General features: G+C 39.9%; 1 protein-coding gene across 1 annotated transcript in view; it reads right to left on the bottom strand.

Moving 5' to 3' along the window:
• STXBP6 (syntaxin binding protein 6) overlaps positions 1 to 7890 on the bottom strand; it is a 268679-nt gene extending 260789 nt beyond the window's left edge. Inside the window, exon 1 of the mRNA XM_023731448.1 lies at positions 7710 to 7890. Within this exon, the coding sequence (XP_023587216.1) occupies positions 7710 to 7863 (154 nt within the window). The 5' untranslated portion in view covers positions 7864 to 7890. The remainder of the gene's footprint in view (positions 1 to 7709) is intronic.
• Positions 7891 to 20142: the final 12252 nt, after the last annotated feature.

Here is a 20142-nt window from a genome sequence, read left to right as displayed (position 1 = left end):
AAAAAGAATGCTAGGGGAGCTTGCCGTTGGAGTGGAGAGATGAGAGACTATGAAATGGAGAAAAACAGAAAGGGGAAGAGGAAGAAAAGAAAAGAATGAATAAATAAAAATCAGAAAGGTTAAAGAACCGCGAAGTTCCCATGGATCCCACCGGTACAGCTATGAGGTCTGGAGAAGTCACTCTCTGGTGTTGCAGTACAGCCTGGCTAGAAGACGTTGAGGTATACAATGCCAGGTATTCAGGGAACAAAAAGAGAAGGAAGATATAGATAGATGAGAAACTGAGTAATGAAAAAAGACAAAAAGGGAAAAAGATGGAAAATAAAACGAGACAAATTAAAAAAAGAAGAAGAAGAAGAAAAGCCCCAAAAATACAGAAAAGGAAAAAAAAAAAAAACCCAGCGAAAAAGGAAATGCCCTCAGAGATCCCACTACACATCCAGGAAGCCGAGGGGGCAGTTTCCCGACCACGCAGCACCGCCCGGCCATTAAGGGCTCCTAACCCAAGAAAAGGAAAAGGAAACAAACAAACAATTCAAAACAAACGAGCGAACAAAAGCCCTGGGACCCCACCAGTGCAGCAGCCCAGACCGAGAAGCAGCTCCACACTCGAACGAAGCCCCACAGCCCCCGAGGAAGAAGCAAAGATGGCGCATGGAGCCAGGTATTTGAGCGAAAGGAGGGGGAGGTGGTAAGAGGTAAGGAAGAAATCAAAAGAAGCAGAAAACAAAGCAACACCAGGAGCCAACAAATGGAACTCAGAGAGCCAGCTAGGGCAGGCTGGTGGAATCCAAGCAGCCGGTGTTTCTCGGACAAGAGACTGTCCGCAGGAAGCAGAGGGGGCTGAGTGTGGGTGAAGAAGGGTAGGGAGTGGGAAACCGTATATCACAAATTACCGGAGCTATGCAGCCCCTCAGGAAGAAGCAAAGATGTTGCATGGAGCCAGGTATTTGAGCGAAAGGAGGGGGAGGTGGTAAGAGGTAAGGAAGAAATCAAAAGAAGCGGAAAAAAGCAACACCAGCAGCCAACAAATGGCACTCAGAGAGCCGGCCCATTCCGGTGTGTGGAATCCAAGCAGCCGGTGTTTCCCAGACAAGAGACTGTGGCTGCGGGAAGCAGAGGAGGCCGAGTGGGGGTGAATAAGGGTGGGGGGTGGGAAAGCGTATATCGCAAATTACCAGCTGTTTTGTCTCCCGCTGGAAGCTCTGTGAAGCTGCTTTCTCCTACCCCCTGTTTGCTGGTCTCCGATAGGAGTCCAAGATGGCGGATCCATGCTGCATTAGCTGGTAAGGGAGCTCTGCATGAATCTCTCCTCGCTCTCCGTTCTCTGTCAGTTTTCTTACTCCATTTGGTGCTTGGCTGAGTTCTTTCTCTCTTCATTCGATGTTTTAGGGTTTCAGGATTGTTGTATTCTCTGTTCGGCTTATTTTTTCGGATCTTTGCTATGGAGGGACGGCGTGGTGCTTCTGCTTAGAGCGCCATTTTGCCGGAAGTCCTGAGACTTTTTTTTTTTTTAATTCAACTTTATGGAGACATATTTACAGATAATAAAATGCATCTATTTTAAGTGCACAGTTTGAAGAGCTATGACAAATGCACACACCAAGTAACCTCCAGCAAAATCAACACCATTGCAAAAAATTCCCTCATGTTCCTTTGTGACAGTACCATACCTCCATCCCCTGGCAACTACTGATTAGTTTCTGTCACCATAACTTAGTTTTGTCTGTTCTAGAATTTTATATAAATAGAATCAAATAGTTTGTAGATTATTTTTTATATGGCTTTTTCATTCAATATAATGCTTTTGGTGTTCATTTATCTTTCTTATTGCCACTGCATAGACATAATTTGTTTATTCATTCACATGGATATGGACATTTGAGTTATTTTTGGTTACTACGAATAAGACTGTTATGAAAAATTGTGTACAAGTCTTTATGTGGACACTTGTTTTCATTTCTCTTGGATAAACGCCTAGGAAAAGAGTTGCTGGGTCAGATAAGAGCATATTAACTACCAAATTGTTTATCAAAGTAGTTATATCATTTTTACATTTCCATTAGCAACATTTGACAGTTTTGATTGCTCCACATGTTGGTCAACACTTGGTGTCAGTCTTTTAGTTTTTAGCCATTGTGGAGAAGAGAAAGTGGAAACTAAAAGTTTTAAGATTGCTGATCACAGAGGAATCTCAGTACACAAGCAATTGTATAACATTCAAGAAGCCCATCAGGAGGTCCAATGAGAAACACTTGAATCCAATCCCAAGATTCTATGAATGAACCAGAAAGATTACCTCCTCTTACAGAGTTATAGCTAAGCAACCTGAAAAAGATCATCTTGTTTCTCCCATTTCAGCATCTTTTTTGACATCTCCGGAGGATATATTACCCACTCTGAAAAGAAACCTTATAATCACAGACCTCTACCTTATAGATAATAAATTCTTCCAGGCCCTGGGGGGGAAAAAAAAAAAAAAAAGATTCACACAAAGAAACATTAGTGAAAGACACTGGGATACTTAGGACACCCATGCATAGATGCATACTTTGGCAAACTTTTAAAGCCATGCTATTTTTTCCTTTTATAAAAAATTTAACTTAATGCTGGTTGAAGAGTGATTAAAAATAATTTGTAAACATTGCCCTAATTTGAGCAAATTTTACTTGTTCAAAATGGGTAGCTGGTTTTCATAGACCAAACCACAAGTGTTAAGGACCTGGCTTCCAAGAAAGCACAGGCAGTTCACACTATTAGCAAGAACGAGACTGGCATTCTGGGCTCTTCTTTTATTTCACAGCCTCTTACTTGTGAGTTGAGCTACAAAGAGGTTATCCTTAGACTGAATAGGAGAAAAGAAGAAACAGAAAATCCATCTCAGTCTTTTAACAAAGCTGCTATCCCCAGTGTCAAGAATACCTTCTACACTTGCACTACCCTTTCTTCAAAACCCAGGAAGCCCTACTTCTATCTCAGCTCTTGGTTCTCTCGACCAGGGCAAATTCTCCTCATACATGCTTTCATATCACTGTACTTTTCCTTTTTAACTTTTTCACAATTTACTACTACGTTTCTTTTAGTAAGCAACTAATTAATGTTTACTGCCTCTTCCCCACCAAATGAAGTAAGCTCCATGAGTGAAGTTAGCACTCTCAGCACATTAAAAAAAAAAAAAAAAGTGAAAAAGCAGTTGTCATCAAGTTGATTCCAACTCATGGTGACCCCATGCTCCATAGGGTTTTCAATGGTTGATTGAGTAGATTGCCACGCCATTTCTTCGGATTTGCCTTTAGGTAGACTTGAACCACCAACCTTTTGGTTAGCAGCTGAGAGCTTAACCACGGGCTCCAATCAGGGACTCCTGTTCAGCACACAGAAGGAACTTAATAAATATTTGACAAATTAGTTAATTAATTGATCAAGACATTACCTTATCTGGTGTTATGGATTGAATTGTGTCTTCCAAAAAGATACGTTAAAGTCCTAATTCCTGTACCTGTGAACATGACCCTGTTTGGAAATAGGGTCTTTTAAGATGTCATCAGTTAGGTTCACATGAGGTCACACCAGAGTAGCATGGGTCCGAATCCCATCTGAGTGTTACTTTATAAAAGATAAACACAGACACAGAAACACATACAAGGAGTGCGAGGAGTGAGAATGCCATGTAAAGATGCATCTATAAGCCAAGGAATACTGGGAGCCACAAGAAGCTAAAAAAGAGGCACTGAACCATCCCTCTCTCAGAACCCTCAAAAGGATTGTCCAATGTGATTTGGACTTCCAGCCTCCAGAACTGTGAGACAATAAATTTCTGTTCTTTAAAGCCACCTACTTTGTAGTGTTTTGTCATGGCAGCCCTAGGAGACTAAGACATCAGTGATGCGACTGATATATCTCTCAGCTTCACATACCTTAAAAGACAATGGTAGCTGCTTCTTTTTCAATTATAAGAAAAAAAGCCAAACTGTAAAAAAATTGGGTGTTAAAGTTGCCCTGGCTTCTTCTGTCCCAATTTCCATTACACTGTCTGCTTAATTGTCAGATCTACTCTATCAATCTGTCCTCTCAAAATTCAACCATGAGGACGTCTGGGCAACATGGTGCTATACGCAGAAGCACCACACTGTCCCTCCACAGCAAAGATCCGAAAAACTAAGCCAAACAGAGAAAACAGCAATCCTGAATCCCTAAGCATCAAATGAAGACAGAAAGAACTCAGCCAAGCACCAAATGGATTAAGAAACTGAGCGAGAACAGAGAGCGAGGAGAGATACATGCAGAGGTCCCCTATCAGTTAACGCAGCATTGATGCGCCGTCCTGGACTCCTATCAGAGACGAGAGAACAGGGGGTACGAGAAAGCAGCTTCACGGAGCTTCCAACGGGAGACAGAACAATCGGTAACCAGCGATATATGCTTTTCCACCCCTCACCCTTCTTCACCTCCACTTGGCCTTCTCTGCTTCCTGCAGACAGTCTCTTGTCTGGGAAGCACCACCTTCACTCCAGTGTCACTTGGATTCCACCCGCCCGCACTGGCTGGCTCCCTAAGTGCCATTTGTTGGCTGCTGGTGTTGCTTTTTTCCGCATCTTTAGATTTCTTCCTTATCTCTCACCACTTCCCCCTCCTTTCTCTCAAATACCTGGCTCCATGCACCATCTTTGCCTCTTCCTGAAAGGCTGTGAAATGACGCTCGAATCTGAGACTGCTCCCCGGCCCGTGCTGCCGTGCTGATGGGATCCTGGGGTTCTTTTTGAATTGTTTGTGTTTGTTTGTTTTCTTTTTCTTTTCTCTAATTGGGAGCCCATTCTAGCTGGGCAGTGCTGCGCTGCTTGGGACATACCCCTTCAGTTTGCGCAGACGCACAGAGGGATCCCCAAGGACATTTCTTTTTTCTTGTTTTTCGGGGGCTTTTTTTTTTTCTTTTTTTTTTCTGTTTTTCTTTGGGCGTTTTTCTTGTTCTTTTTTTTTATTTTATTTTGTATTTGTTTGTGTTGTTTTCTTTTCCCTCTTTTTCCCTTTTTGTCTATCTTCATTACTTGGTCCCTCGTCTCTCTATGCTTTCCTTCTCTTCCTGTCCCCTGAATACATGGTGCTTAGTGACACCTCTACCCCTTCTAGCCAGGCTGTACTTCACGGCCTAGAAGCAACTTCCCCAGACCTCGAAGCCACACCAGAGGGATCCCTGGGAGCTTTGCTTTGCTTCTTTCTTTTTAATTTTTATTTATTCATTTTTTTCTTTCCTTTTCTTTTCTTCTTCTCCTTTTTGTTTTTCTCCATTTCATAGTCTCTCATCTCTGCACTCCAACAGCAAGCTCCCCTAGCACTCTTTTTTGTTTGTTTGTATGTTTTTGGCTCCCATTCCACTCTCCCATACCCATCTTAGCTCCACACATCACAGTCTCCCCCCTCCATCCTGCCTACCTGCACTGTGCAGTATGTATATTTTCACCAAAAAAGAAAAAAGGTCCCCCAAGGTTGAGAAGGGAGAGTATTGACATGTTGTGGGTTTGTTAACCAATGTCATAAAACAATATGCATACTGACTGTGTAATGAGAAACTATTTGTTCTGTAAAACTTCAACTAAAAAGTACAATAAATAAAAAAAAAAAAAACACAAAAAAAACCATGAAAAGGATGAAGACTTTCAGAATAAAAGATTTTCCTCCATTAGGATGCAACAAAAAAACAATTTTCCTAGTTTCAGACTTTAAACCTGAAAGTCTTGGTAAACTGTAAAAGAAATGCAGTTATCCAATAAGTCCTAAGTCATTATCTTCTATGGCAGAAGATATGTTATGCTAATTCACTGAGATTAAGTTGTTAAAGTTTTCATATTACTCTTGCAGACTTCATAATCAAAAATAGTCAGGACAATAGCATATGCCTAAAATGAAAAAAAAAAAAACAGCTTCCCTCTTTTTCAGTTATATGCATATGTAGTGAGTCCCTGGGTTACAGACATCCAATTTACAGACAACTCATATTTGGCCTTTAATGTTATGCAAATTTTCCCTCCCTTTGAATAACTGAACTAACCCCTACTGGCAACAAATTCTTCCTCACAATCACCACTTGCTACATGTGCAGCTTTTAAATCACTGAAAATACTTCGAGCCTTTTCTTGCCCTAAAGTAAGGCTAAATAAGAGCTGTATGCACCTGTTCCAACTTCCCTACATTCAACTTAAAAGACACTCTGGAACAGATCTCATTCATAACCCGGGGACTGCCTGTACCAGGTAAAACTCAAGTGGCTTCTTGATCATCCACCTTTCCCTCAACTAACCCATCTACAAAAAATCTTAGTGAAACATCGAGAGAATAGAGTTTAATAAAATTAGAATCACTAGTTTTCATGCTCAGTCCATGTTTGGCTCAGACCAAACACAAAACAAATTTTATTATAATGCATTCTATTCATTATTGGTGCAAGTAAAAACTCTACAATTTAAATTTAAGAATATAAGTATATTCTTAGTACCTGAATCTCATTAACACAATCCTAGGAAGGTATTATGAATGGGTACTTCTTTTTTTCACTTAGTTATTAGATATTAATTGAGCACCTATTATGTGCTAGGCCTTGCCTAGCACACTAAGGAAATGCAAATATCCTCTAACGATATCAAAATTTCATTGACATAATCCTTGTTTGGGATTAAGAAAGAGAGACTGTTTCAGGGTCATTTCTTCACACTCATTCTTATTTTAAGCTCTCTTCTAATCACTGGAAAGGCATTCTTACCAAAGAATTATGTCCTTATTTCATTTTAAACAAAGATATGTGATTATTATCTTTACACTTTCTTTCTGGAAAAAGATATCTCAAAACTAAAATTCTGATAAATGATCACAGCCTTAATTTAAAAAAGCAAAACATGGATCTCAGGCCCTAATTGAAGGAAATTTAAAAAAAAGATGAATTAAATTAATCTTAATTTTTCCATTGCCTATTATAAGAAATATTATCAGAAATACAATAAATGTCCTAGGTGTTCAGATTAGCATTACTTGTAACTCCATGAAAAATTCATCCAAATTTTACCTCAGAAAACTTGGTATAAATCCACAGTAAATCCCACAGATCTCCTATAATCACAAACAGAATGAGAAAAACATAATCCAGAAAAACTTGAAGCTTAATAAAACAGATGCCTCTTCCTGACAAGACTATGGCTGTCAGGAAAAGCAGTGATTTGTGAGTTGCACCTACTTTCTCACATTCTATAAGGTGCCAATATTTATCTCAAGACAAGACTACTACCGGTTATTGGTAACTGTTAAGAAATAGGAAATCAATGCAACTCACGCTGCTTATAATGACAATTATCAAAATACCAGGAATTGTTCTAAAACTAGAATCCCTAAGGATAGTCTACTTTCTGTCATTGTCCTAGTGAAGGAAAAATATGACCAAACAAATAAATAATCCCCCAAATGTGCCTGCCATATCCTTTACAGAAACTCTTAATGAACTGGAAAATAACATTAAAACTGAACCTCCCTTCCTTATCAATACAAAGCGACCTCACAAGCAGGAGGGCCACAAGTATACAAGGATCAAAGGAAGACAATGGAGAGATAGGAGTGGAGGAGCCAACATCTATGAAACCTGTGTATATAACTCTCCTGGATACTTCAGAATTAACTCTTGTAAAATAGAAGTTGTTTAAAAAACATTAATATTTGGTTTTCATTACCTGACAGGCAGATATAAGTTAAATATTCGCCTTGACCCCCAGTTGCTAGGAAAGGGATCTTTTTCTTTGTCCTCCTCTTGACTTGGACAGCTCCCAGCATCCTTTCATCAAGAGGTGCAAAAATTTCCTTGCAGATGGCAGACTTGGCACTCATTGTAGAACAAGTGAGGAGCGCACGTGGTGATTTTCTAAAGAAGAAAAGGAAAAAGAAAGTTGGAATTGACATTATCGGCAGGGCTCATATAAGAATGAGCAGCAAGTTGATCTGCATGTGAAGTAACTCAAAGTGCAGTTTAACCTCTTACTTGCTTGAAATGCATTATGGAATCACTAAAAGCAAGATCTTCACATTTGTAATACCTATGGAAAACTACAGATGAAAGGGAATACTGATTTACTCACTGAAAAAGTCAAATACAATGGGAAATTGGCAGCAGGAGATGAGATCTAGAAAGTCTGTCAATCTATATCTCAACTGTGCCTAACTGAAACTGGCAAGGAATACCCACCCTACTCCTATGCTGTAAGGAATATGATTTCACACTCCCAGCTGAGAAGTCTTTCCACTGTCCAACAATCCTTAAAGTTAAGATGTTCTTTGTTGTTGTTAGGTGTCATCATGCCAATTTTGACTCATACTGACCTCATGTGACAGAGCACAACTGCTCCATAGGGTTTTCTAGGCTGTAATCTTCATAGGAGCAGATCACCAGGTCTCTTACCCGAAGAGCCGCCAGGTGTGTTCAAACCACCAACCTTTTGGTTAGCAGCCGGGTGCTTTACCCGTTGTGCCACCAGTGCCCCTTATACCCCTACAGAATCTCCTTTAACTCTAATGTAGGTTTACTTCCCTAATTATATTCATAGTGGAAATAATTACATCATTTTCTACATAATAGGAGCCCTGGTGGCACAGCAGTTAAAGTGCTCGGCTGCTAACTGAAAGGTTCAAATCTACCAGCTGCTCTGTGGGAAAAAGATGTGGCAGTCTGCTTCTTTAAAGATTTATATCCTTAGAAACCCTATGGGGCAGTTCTACTTTGTCTTACAGGATCTCTATGAGTTGGAATCGACTCGACGGCAGTGGTTTGGTTTTTGTCTACATAATAACCATATATTCAACAGGAGACCATTAATTTAATCACCAATCAGCTGGCTTTGATCAGACTAAGTAATTAATCCTTATTTATCAGCCTCTTTTAATGTGTCCTATTTTCCAGTGCTCCTCTGCATCTAGTTGCCATGCGATGGACCCTTGCCAAATTCCACATTTTCCTTCGATCCAAATGGATACAGGATTCTAAAAATATGTCTGACTAATGCTAAGTATTTTGGAAATGTTACCCAGCAGTTCCCACATGTTATGCTTCTGTGGTTAACTTGCAGTATGTGCCCAATAATTAAGAAAATAAAGCAGTATGTTGCTGACTCACAATGAGTTCCCCTTCTCCTCACACCCCAAGCCTATGCATACACAGTCCCCATGGTATATTTAATCTTCCAAAAGTTATACTTTCCTAATGGTCTTAATTCTGCTTATTTGTGTCTATTATATTCGAGGTCAATCTGAGTTTCAACCGCATTATGCAAGAAGCTCAACAGAAAACTGAACCAACTATTGCATCATCCTAACATTTACATTTGTTCAGGCAATAAAAAATCAGAACAGAGGGGCAAAGACAGCCTATGGGTTAGTCATGCTGGTTGTGCACAGTATTTAGAGACCCTGCATATAGATCAATAGCACAACTATAGATGGTAATACCAGCCCGAAGAGTTGACCAGCCTTGGGTAAAATTGAGGCAACTGGTGAACAAACATCTACTATGTGCTTGTCTCTATGCTCAGTATTACAGATACAAGAAATAAGTGCAATATGACTGCTGACTACTTCAGAGGTCTCACTTAAACCCATTTGATTTCCGATGGAAGACCAGGGGAAGACCATTCCCAATGAAAAATTCACAAATGCTACCAACACACCAGTCTGCCTGTAACCTATACACAGCTGTAACCTCCTGGTAGGAAAGAGACATATTAAAAAAAAAAAAGAGCATCCCTCTGGTTAAGAACATTCCTCCTAGTTTTAATTCTGTAACAGAACAGATTTTTATAGTGGTACCAAGAAAAAAAGAATAAAAGTGGCTCCCATATATTATTATTTTATTATGTGTGTGTGTGTGTGTGTGTGTATTTCAGATTTATGCATGCTCTGATGATTAAATTGTATCATTGCCACTAGGTTCTTCATGATGGCCAAGAACAAAATAACACCAGTGTAAAGGGACCCACTTTTTATTTCCTAGAAGTCAGCAAACAGAATTTCCCCCACCATGATTTACCTCAGGGACTCTCCTAGGCAGGTATTATCATTTACCAAGGACATTTTAAAGAGAGAGAGAAATACACACTAGTTCTTTTCCAGCTCTAAGGCTTCTCACCTCTGTTCCGGGACATGTGGAAAAAGAGAAAGAAAGAACGCTGTATTTCCAAACTCATTAGTCTGTTCTCAGACCAGCACCTTCCTGATTGTGGTATGGCCTTTGCCTTTCCAACTCAGATTCACATTTTTCTAAAACCATAGTTAAAAGAAATAGAAAGCTATCATTTTATTGTGTGGAATTTGTCAGGGGAAAAAAAAAAGACCAGAAAAGAGGCATGTGTGTTTAACCAAACTCTTAGGAAATCACCTCTTTTGGAAGAAAAAAAAAAAAAAAAAAAGAAAAACTGGTAACAAACAGAAATGACTTTATGTTGATTTCTATACTGACATCCAAAGGCCAAAAGCAGAAAAAGAAAAAAGATAACACCATTAACTTCAACGAGCACAGGTTTTGGAATCCAGCAAATCTGCATTCAAATTTCAGCTCCAACACTTAAGATCTATGTGACTTTTGGTAAATCTCTTAAAATTTCAGAGCTTGTTTATTAACTGTAAACTGGGGATATCTTCACCTACCTCACGGTACTGTTGTAAGAATTAAGTGAAACAATGCATGTAAATCACTTGGTCTAGCACCTGAACCATAATAAACGCTTAAAACTGGAAAATTTGTATAGATCTCCTACTACAATATAAAAATAAAAGATCGTCAGAATGTCTAGAAATTGAGTAAATATAGCCATACATACCAGAGTTACTTGTAAAAGTGACATCCAAGTCTATTTGCCAAGGTCTTTTTTTTTTTTTTTTTTTCTTCATTTATGGGTCTGAAACCCTCTAAATATGGAGAAATGGTCTGTTATATGGAAAGCTCTTTACTAAGTGTTAGAAAAGTGAGGAATTTATAGGTTTCACCTGCAAGAAACTCATTAATAGGAGACCATCAGACTTATCCTACAGAAATTATCAAAAGCTTTTGCTCAGAACAATGATATTAATAGATCTATGTGTGTGCACAGGTATGTGTGCAGTATATGTTTAATATCACCCTAGGAATTATAATGTACAGTGGATCAGAAGGGAGGGAATGAGAAGTTAAAGGGAATACTGTTAGAACTTTGTAGCAATAAACCATGAATGTCTCCAAAACCTGATTGTACACCCAAATTCATCATGGGGAGCATTTCAAAAAGGCAGACTCCTAGGCACCTCCTTCATAACTACCAAATCAGAATCTCGGAATTTTTACTGTAAACAACTCTCGGGTTGGTTCTCATGCAGCCATCCTACTACCTAATTTAAAATCCATTAGCCTTGAAAGGATTTCTGTCTGCTTCAGTTATAAACCTAGACTGTTTTCATCTCCTCTTCCTTGTTTATATGTTCAGTAAGCACATTCTTCGTGTTGATTTAATATCCAAAGAACAAAACCTGTTCTACCCAGTTCACAGACCTGTGTTTACACAAGTTTATTTGCATTGCATACTTTTTAACCTTCTTGTCAATCACTATGTCGTAACTTTAACAAACAATATGACAAAGCCAAAAAACAACACAACCCAGTAATAACAACAAAAGAAGCTGCACAGTACATGTCATTTAGACTCTTAAGGTGAGACCAAGATTTCATAAGCATTGCTCATTTTGAAGGAATCAATAAAAGAATCTCCACAATCATAAGAATAAATGCCAACTACCAGCTAAGCTATAGTAATGAGCAGAAAGTCCCAAAGGGAAGTCTGGACTGGCATGCACTCATTGGATTATCAAACCAAAAAGTGGGACAGGCCTTAAAAAGTGAAATTCAACCATATCAAAACAAGAACAAAGGGGAGTAAGAGAAAATGAGCCAAAAGGAGCTCAAATTGTTTGCATCTCCCAGCTTTTATTGAGTACTCATGTCATTAAGCTGTCCAAACCTAGCTGGCAAACTAAGAACACAATATATACAGACCTTGAGTGCATTATTTATAGCAGAGAACACTGGCAACAGGCAAATCTGTTCCAATCCCGTGAAAACACCGTCAAAGCCACACAAGAATTGACTTAACATGAAAATAAACATTTTAATTATGTCCTAGGTTTGTACTGCTTCTGAATTCGTATGTTTCTTTTATTTAGGCTGAAGAAAAGATAGACTAGGAAAGGAGAAAAAAAGAAAACTAAACGCACACAGGAAATGAAAGAGAAGGCTCAGGTAGTAGCTCAGGTATTTTCCTATTAGGGGAAGGGTTTGATTTATAACAAAAGTTATTGATTTAAAAAAAAAAAGGACCAACCATACCAACCATTAAAACAAAGAAATAAATACATGAATAAGCCCTCCTGCAAGCATAAGATGAGCCTTTTATATCAGGCATTTGTTGATTCAAATATTAAGTAAACTTTAAGACCTCTTGATTAAGCTAAATCTGTCTTGGAACAGAACACTAAAAAGTCTTTAAAAAGAACTTCCGTTTTTTAAGGGCATAAGACCTAGAAAAGCCTAGAACACAGTTCAAAATAGAAACAAGTTTATGCATTTCCTAAAATTTTAAAAATCAGAGCCAAAACTTATTCAAAATATTCTCTAAACCTAACATCAATTTTAAAACAACAATTCCTACTGGAATCCCTGACTTGAAGAATTTTATCGTTTCATAATTTTTGGGGTGAGTTTCAACGAGTTTTCTGTAACTGATATTTTATCAGTGTTATATTCTGACATACAGTCCTTTACAGTGGTGAGAGAGCACAGAAGAAATGTGACACATTCAAGGCCCTTTTCAGACGTACTTACCGTGTCAATTTAAAAGGTAAGATATCCTGTCCTTCAATGCCTCAATTTCACAAATACAATTTCCAGTAAAATCAATTAATACTTCTGATCTCATAAGGACCTGGCCAAGGACTGTAATTTCAATTTTAATTAGTCTCCCCAATGGTCAACTTTATAAATTCGTGCCTGTGGAGTTGGAATTGACTCAATGAAAGTGGGTTTGGTAGTATAATCTGAACTGGGCTGGAAAGGCTCCCTGACAGCTTCCAAAAAGCACATTCCCCAAACAATCTGTCAGCTACCTCATACTCCAGCACAGGAGATGCATACACTTAGATAGATATGAAACTCTGGTATCCAAAAATCCATACTAATATGTTTATATACCCTGGGAGGAGGAACTCCATTTACAGATACAGAAACTTGGGGGAACTAAGGCTCAGAGTGTTTACTTTGTTCTAGATTACACAACTTTCGAAAGGCAGAGCAAGGAGCTGAACCTAGGGAGTGTGATTCCATGGCTCTTCCTCACTATCTCACACTGGAGAAATGAGAAAGGTAGGAAGAGATGAGGCAGGAACGCACTCCAAGTAAAACCAGACAAATTTGTCTGTTTCACAGTTTTGCTTCTAATCCGCCCTGCTTCCTGGTGGACAAGATACTGTTATCATTCCTGCCCGGCAGTTACAGAGATAAGGAGATCAGGCTGTAGTTTGAAGTCATTCTTTCTGGATATCTGTTCATCTCAGTGTGTGTGTCATGCCGTTCAGATGGCAGAGAGGACCAGATAGTCTATTTAGGGTACAGCTTGTCTTGATTTCACAAATAAAACTAGGTGGTTGAGAACACGTTAGCAGGGAGAGTCTACAACAGATCTGTCTCCATAAACAGGACAATACCCACTGAAGCTTCATCACAGCTGTTCACTACTCTCCTTTCCCCAACCAGCAGTTTGCAACAGGAGTCAGCTCCTGCAATGATCTTGGATGGCTGCCACAAGGCAGTTTTATGGCCCTTGTAGGCTATTTTCCAAACCAGAAAAGGCTTAAATATGAAATTCACATATCTCAAAGCTTTCTGCTGGTTATCAAGGGAAACTCCTCTTTTCACTTTCTTTGCTGTATTATCCCCCTCTGCGATCTATAAGGCACAACCTGGACCCTCTTTGTCACCTTCCCCCCACACTCTTTCTGTGTCTTCTATCTTTTGCTGCTGGTACTTCAAACAACTTTAGTGGCTCCCCTAGCAGCAATGCCCTGAGCTTCACAAATCTAAAAGGCTCCACAAGGGGAATTTCATCCACTTGATTTTATGGAGAAGGATCTTGGCAAAACTTCTGCAAATGAGCCAACCAAACAACCATTCCCTGCCAACTTTTGTGGCCCTGCCCTCCAGCAGCTTATACTGACGCTAAAAAGCATGGCAGGTTAGAATTTTGGCATTCTTAAGATTACAAATTTAATACTTGTAAGTGAACTTACAAAAAAAAAACAAACCTCTTGCTGTTGAGTGAATTTCTACTCATAGTGACCGCATAGGACAGAGTAGAACCACCCCATATGGTTTCCGAGGAGCAGCTGATAGAGTTGAACAGCTGAGCTCTTAACCACTATGCCACCAGCACTCCACAAGTGATCTTAGTGACTGTCTTTCTCATTCAGTTCTCACTTATTTCGTAAGAAAACAAGTCCAGGTGAAAATTCCAAAATCGTACAATTAAAGAATAGCAAAGCCAAGATTCAGGCTAGACATTGCTCTCCACTTTGGTCCACTGGTCTTTCAAGTAAAAGTTAGTGAAGTAGGAAATGATAATATGAAATATTATAATAGTCCCGGGTTTGTGAAAGGTGAGAACAGGTGGTACGTGGGGAGGTGGAGGGGGGGCAGAGAAAGAGAAAACATGTCTTATCACAGTGGGGACTCTTCTCAGATTCATTCTTTTTCTTATGAATTGGCATGAAATTAAGTACTAGTCTAAAATTCCTCTAGCCCATAGATTTCTAAAAACTTCAACTTTTGGCAATCACCTTTTTTCCCCTTGAATTTTCACGGCTTATGTTTTCTCATTTGATTGTCAAGGCCCAAAGCAATGATGGCCTGCCCAAGTGGAACAGCCTGGAATAGTCCAAGAAGCACAGAACAGCTTTGGTCAAGTCCAACGCAAGAGCTCTGGGCTGGCCTCAACTAACAGGAGCTCCTCCTACAGTCCCGGTGCTCTGAGCCACTGGAAGGAAAAGGCACCCTGGGCAGAGTCACAAGTTCATCATCAGTCTGGGAATTAACATGCTGCCATTGGTGGCCTCCTGCAAGCACATGCTAACCAATCCAGGAGCCGGGATCAGCTGTAGTGAGCATTTCTCAGGACCTACTCCAGGCCCTGGCAAACAACAGAGTAGGAAAACAAGAATGTGTCAAGCCCAGTTCTTGTCTTTGGAACTACACCCTTCAGCCTCAGTACAAAAACACTACCAGGTGTCTGCAATCTGTAATCAGTGGTTTATTAAAATGCTCTCAGAAATGCTGGAATTATCCTGATTTCCACACGCAGCTGCACAAGGTCTTGTTGGGTAACTGAAGAGCCTTTATAGGTTCACTTGAGACTCCCCAGAAGCAACAAATTAGGATGCCTTGGATAGGATCCAGCATCTATCCAATCATGGTGAAATCCCCAAGTGAGAGGGATGGGTACATAGGTGGGCATCCCTGCTGTATGTCTTAGGATCTCAGAGAACAACCTACAAATCCAGGTCAGACTCAAAGGTCCATATGCAAATATAGACTCGGCCTCATTCAATCAGCTCTTCTGTCATTCAATGTCAACCCCTTTCTTAATCAGCATGTTCCAGAAAATAACTAACTTCTGACCTAGCTAGCTGTGTAGTGTTTGATAGGGGAAGGAAAATGTATAAACTGAATACTACTTTAATGCTAACTCAGGTCAACATCTGTACAAATTTAATGGTGTTACAAATTAACAAATTACAAAGGCATTCAAACACATGGGATCAGGCTCACTATCCAGACTCTGGAAGCCAAGGCACAGTGGCAGCCTCTCTCCTGCCCCAACCTTACAGATACATGGGATGGTGAAATGAAGGCTAGATTTGTCATCGGAGGATCTAGGTCTGAGCCCTGTCTTTCCCATTACTGGCTGAATAAGCTTGGACAAAATTCTACTTCTCTGAGACACATATCTTTGACTTTAAAATGGGATAGTGCCATCCACTTCACAGGACTGTTGAGAGGGACGCAGGAAGAGGTTATGGAATTGAGCAACCCGAGGCTGACTTCTCCCACCTGGGGAGCCCCAGTCTCTGAAAGGCAGGTGAGCTTGTCAGCATGTCAGTTTACATTTGCAAAAGCATGTGCATCACAGTGTATTTTACAAAGCCTTTCAGAAGTGTCATCCTATTTAACTTTCCTGACTTGTGAAGGAGATGGGGAGGTATTATCTTCTCTCCTTGACAGGTGAAGAGAAGGAGGCTCAGAGAAGGGACCTATATAATGAATCCACTAGACTTAACCAGGAAAGGAAAAAGTCTTCTACCTGCATCCTGTCCTACTTCCATTACACCCCTCTGCCTACCATACAGAACTGCCAGTTTGAGCAAGAAAATAATGACAGAAGCCAATTTATGTCTGCTCCACTGTGGATGAAGCCTTGTTACCTGAGGGAGACATGGAATGGTGCAGGCATTAAAACACACACACACATATACACAGAAAATAAACACACATAGAGGAAAGCAGAGCTGAAAATGAGACACCCATTCACTTATTCAGCAAACATTTATTGAGTGTCTGCTGAGTATGAAGTGCTGTCTGGGCACTGAGAATACTGCGGGGAACAAGACCAACAAAGCCTTTTCCCTTGTGAAGCTTACATTCTAGAGCAGAAGAAGAAAAATCAACAAAATAGCAAATCAATACAGCAGTTGAGAAAAAATCAAATTTGATATGTCCTGTGGGTTCAGCAATTAGGTGAGGGGATAAAGAATAATTGTGACTATTTCTCATCACTAACAAGGAAATCAAATAATGTAGAGCCAAAGCGCTCCTGGCCTTTTAAGAGGACTTTCATCCGGCTCTCATAAATATTTCTGGTTTAACTCATATTGTTCTTTACTAGCAGAGATAATCAAAGAGATTTCGTCTTGGGACCAGATCTATCTTTCTTCATTCAGCAAACACTCATTGAGTAATTATTATGACCTGTGCTCTGTGCAAGGGTTAGAGATCACACACAAATTAGACATACTTAAGGAGAAAATTGTCTAGTTGAGGAGAAAGTAAGAAAAGCAGGCAACCGATCAGTCTGAATTAAGAATCTGAAGCTGCTGCTCCACTGAAGCAGAAGAGGCAGGTATGGTTTAAATCCTTCAGTGGCCAGTGATCAGGAGATATTTATTTTATTAAGGCTATCCTTAAAATGTAATTAAATAATTTAATTAGGTCTGCCTGCGTGATTATGCAGGTAGAGCCATTTCAATTAAGACATAAGGAAAGCTTCAGGAAGCTGTTAGTTTTATGTGAGTAATCTAGAATACATGCCTGCCCTGCTCTGCTCCACTTGAGATCAGCACAGGGGCTGTGTCCTGAACTGCTTCAGCAAGAGACAGACCCCGACCGAAGGAGAAAAGACAAGAAAATGCTGCGTAGAAACATTTCTGCACAGAACCGAAACACTTGAAGAGCAACGAGAAACTCAGGTTACATCTAAGGAAAACAAAATAAACGGTCACAGAGAAGCTGCCACTGGAAAAAGTTGTCTGAGACAAACACGATCTCTTTAAATGTCCATTCAAAAGACTCTTCAGTGTCTCACTGGAGGGAATAAAAATGAAAAGGAAAAGAAGTGGAAAGAAAATTACTTTTAAAATGCTCATCCTGCTATCAGGCTATGAAAAAACATGAAGGAATCTGAAATGCATATTAAGTGAAAGAAGCCAGTCTGAAAAAGCTCTGATTTGAGCTATGTGATATATGATTCAAACTATGTGACAGTCTGGAAAAGGCAAAACCAGAGAGGCAATAAACAGACCGGTGGTTGATAGGGACACAGTGGGAGGGGGAAGGGATGTATAGGTGGAGTGCTGGGATTTTTTGGGCAGTGAAACTATTCTACGTGATGCTGTAATAGTGGACACATGACATTAAGCATTTGTCAAAACCCACGTCATTGTTTCTAGGTGCTGTTGAGTCGATTCCAACTCATACTGACCGTATATGACTGAGGAGAAATCCCATTCAGGTTTTCTTGGCTGTAATCTTCAAGGAAGCAGATTGCCAGACCCTTCTCCCATAGAGCCACTGCATGGGTTTGAACCTCCAACCTTTCGGTTAGCAGCTGAGTGCTTAACTGTTTGGTCACCAGGGCTCCTTGTCAAAACCCATAGGGCTGTACAAAACAAAGCATGAACTTCTAATGTAAACTAAGGACATTCGTTAATGACAGTGTATCAATCTCGGTTCAGTTGTAACAAATGTACCATACAAATGCAAAATGTTAATAGTAGGAGGAACTATGAGCAAGAGGAGAGGGGGCATATGGGAACTGTCTGTAATTTCCACACAATTTTTCTGTAAGCCTAAAACTGCTCTAAAGCCCTGGTGGTGCAGTGGAAAGCAGTTGGACTGCTGACCAAACAGTTTGAATTTACCAGCTGATCCTTGGAAACCCTATGTGGCAGTTCTACTCTGTCCTATAGGGTTGCTATGAGTTGGAATCGACTTGATGGCGACAGGTATAGTATGGTAAAACTGCTCTAAAAAATAAAAATTATTTTAAAAAATATAAGGGGAAAAAAGAAATGCTCATTTCCACCTGTGCAGAGAAATTCACTGGTTCACTGAAGTGGGAGAGGAAAGCTGGGCTTAAAACCAGTTTGTTCCAGTTTGAACCCCTGCTGAAAATTTGCATTTCTAACAAGTTCCCAGGTGATGCTAATACTGCTGGTTAGGGATCAATTCTGAGAACCACTAGCAGAGCAGTGGTTTTCAAAATTTATTACACATGAGAATCACCTGGGGATCTTGTTAAAATGTAGATTCTGATTCAGTGTATCTAGAGTAGGAAAGCAAATTCTCAGCAGGGGTTCAAACTGGAGCAAAACAGGTTTGAAGCCCTGTACACATTCAAAAAATATCTATTTTATGTAAAACTGATTTTCAGTTTCTCTTGAAAATTGGGAGGACCTGGCAACACTGGGCCCACATTCTCCACAACATCTACCACCCCAAATAACACCACTCCTCACTACTGCCTATTCTACCAACCAACTGAAGCTAATGACAGTTGACCTTCATCATCCAGGTAGCCCTGTTTTTGTCATATATGGCCTATTCACTGATTTATTCCTGTCTGCTTACTGAGTATGTAAAACCTGGTATTGATACTAAATTAACTAGCATGAATGAGAAAGCTGTAAGAATATATTTTCAGAAAGGAAGAGCACATTAACAAAAATTGGTGCCCAATGGGAGAGTAAAGCAGAGATCAAGAAATCGTCACCTGACTTTTGGGAAATTAAACCAAAAGCATCAAAATAAAGAAAATACAAGCCAAATATCTGAATCATAAAGTCATCTTAGAAATTTTATAAACATTTTTATATTCTCTCCACCTCCCAAATGCCAACTACTCTAAGTGCCACAAGCTGTCTCTGGGGATACATATATGCATGAGGTGAAATGTGGAGGGGGGATGCCAGCAGTCTCCTACATTGCTAACCGTGTAACTTCCTGGAAGACATTTCAGTTATATTTATCAAAATTTCTTAAAATAGTCACAACCTTCGAGACCGCAATTCTACTTCTAAGCTTGTATCCTAAGAAAATCATCAAAGAAATGGGCAAAGATGTATATTCAAGGATGTTTACTTATTTGACTAGGATTATTGTGTAGTAAAGAATTTGGCTTTGCCGAAAGAGAGATCTAGCTCCAGCTTCTGGGAAGTTACCTATGCCATACTGGATAGAATCTTAGGCATGACACATCTGGGATGAGGCACACAGTGGATCTTAGGGTAGGCCTGGCCACACCCAACAGTTTTAGGGTGGGAGCTGCCCTTGCTAGAAAGACCAGCCATGTGATTTAGGGTAGGGACTTTGGGTCACCAGTTATCAGGGGACCTAGGGTCTGAGTTCAACCACTGGGAAATCAATCCACCAATCATGCCTATGTAATGAAGCCCCAGTGAAAACTCAGGACACTGAAGCTCACATGAGCTTGCCTGGTTGGCAACACATATGCATAATGCCACACAGCAATGTTGGGAGGGTATCGTGTCCTC

This window comes from Trichechus manatus, unplaced genomic scaffold (assembly GCF_000243295.1).
Source record: "Trichechus manatus latirostris isolate Lorelei unplaced genomic scaffold, TriManLat1.0 scaffold00043, whole genome shotgun sequence".
NCBI lineage: Eukaryota > Metazoa > Chordata > Mammalia > Sirenia > Trichechidae > Trichechus > Trichechus manatus.
Note: the sequence above shows the minus strand (reverse complement) of the source record. Positions and strands in the feature narration are given on the sequence as shown.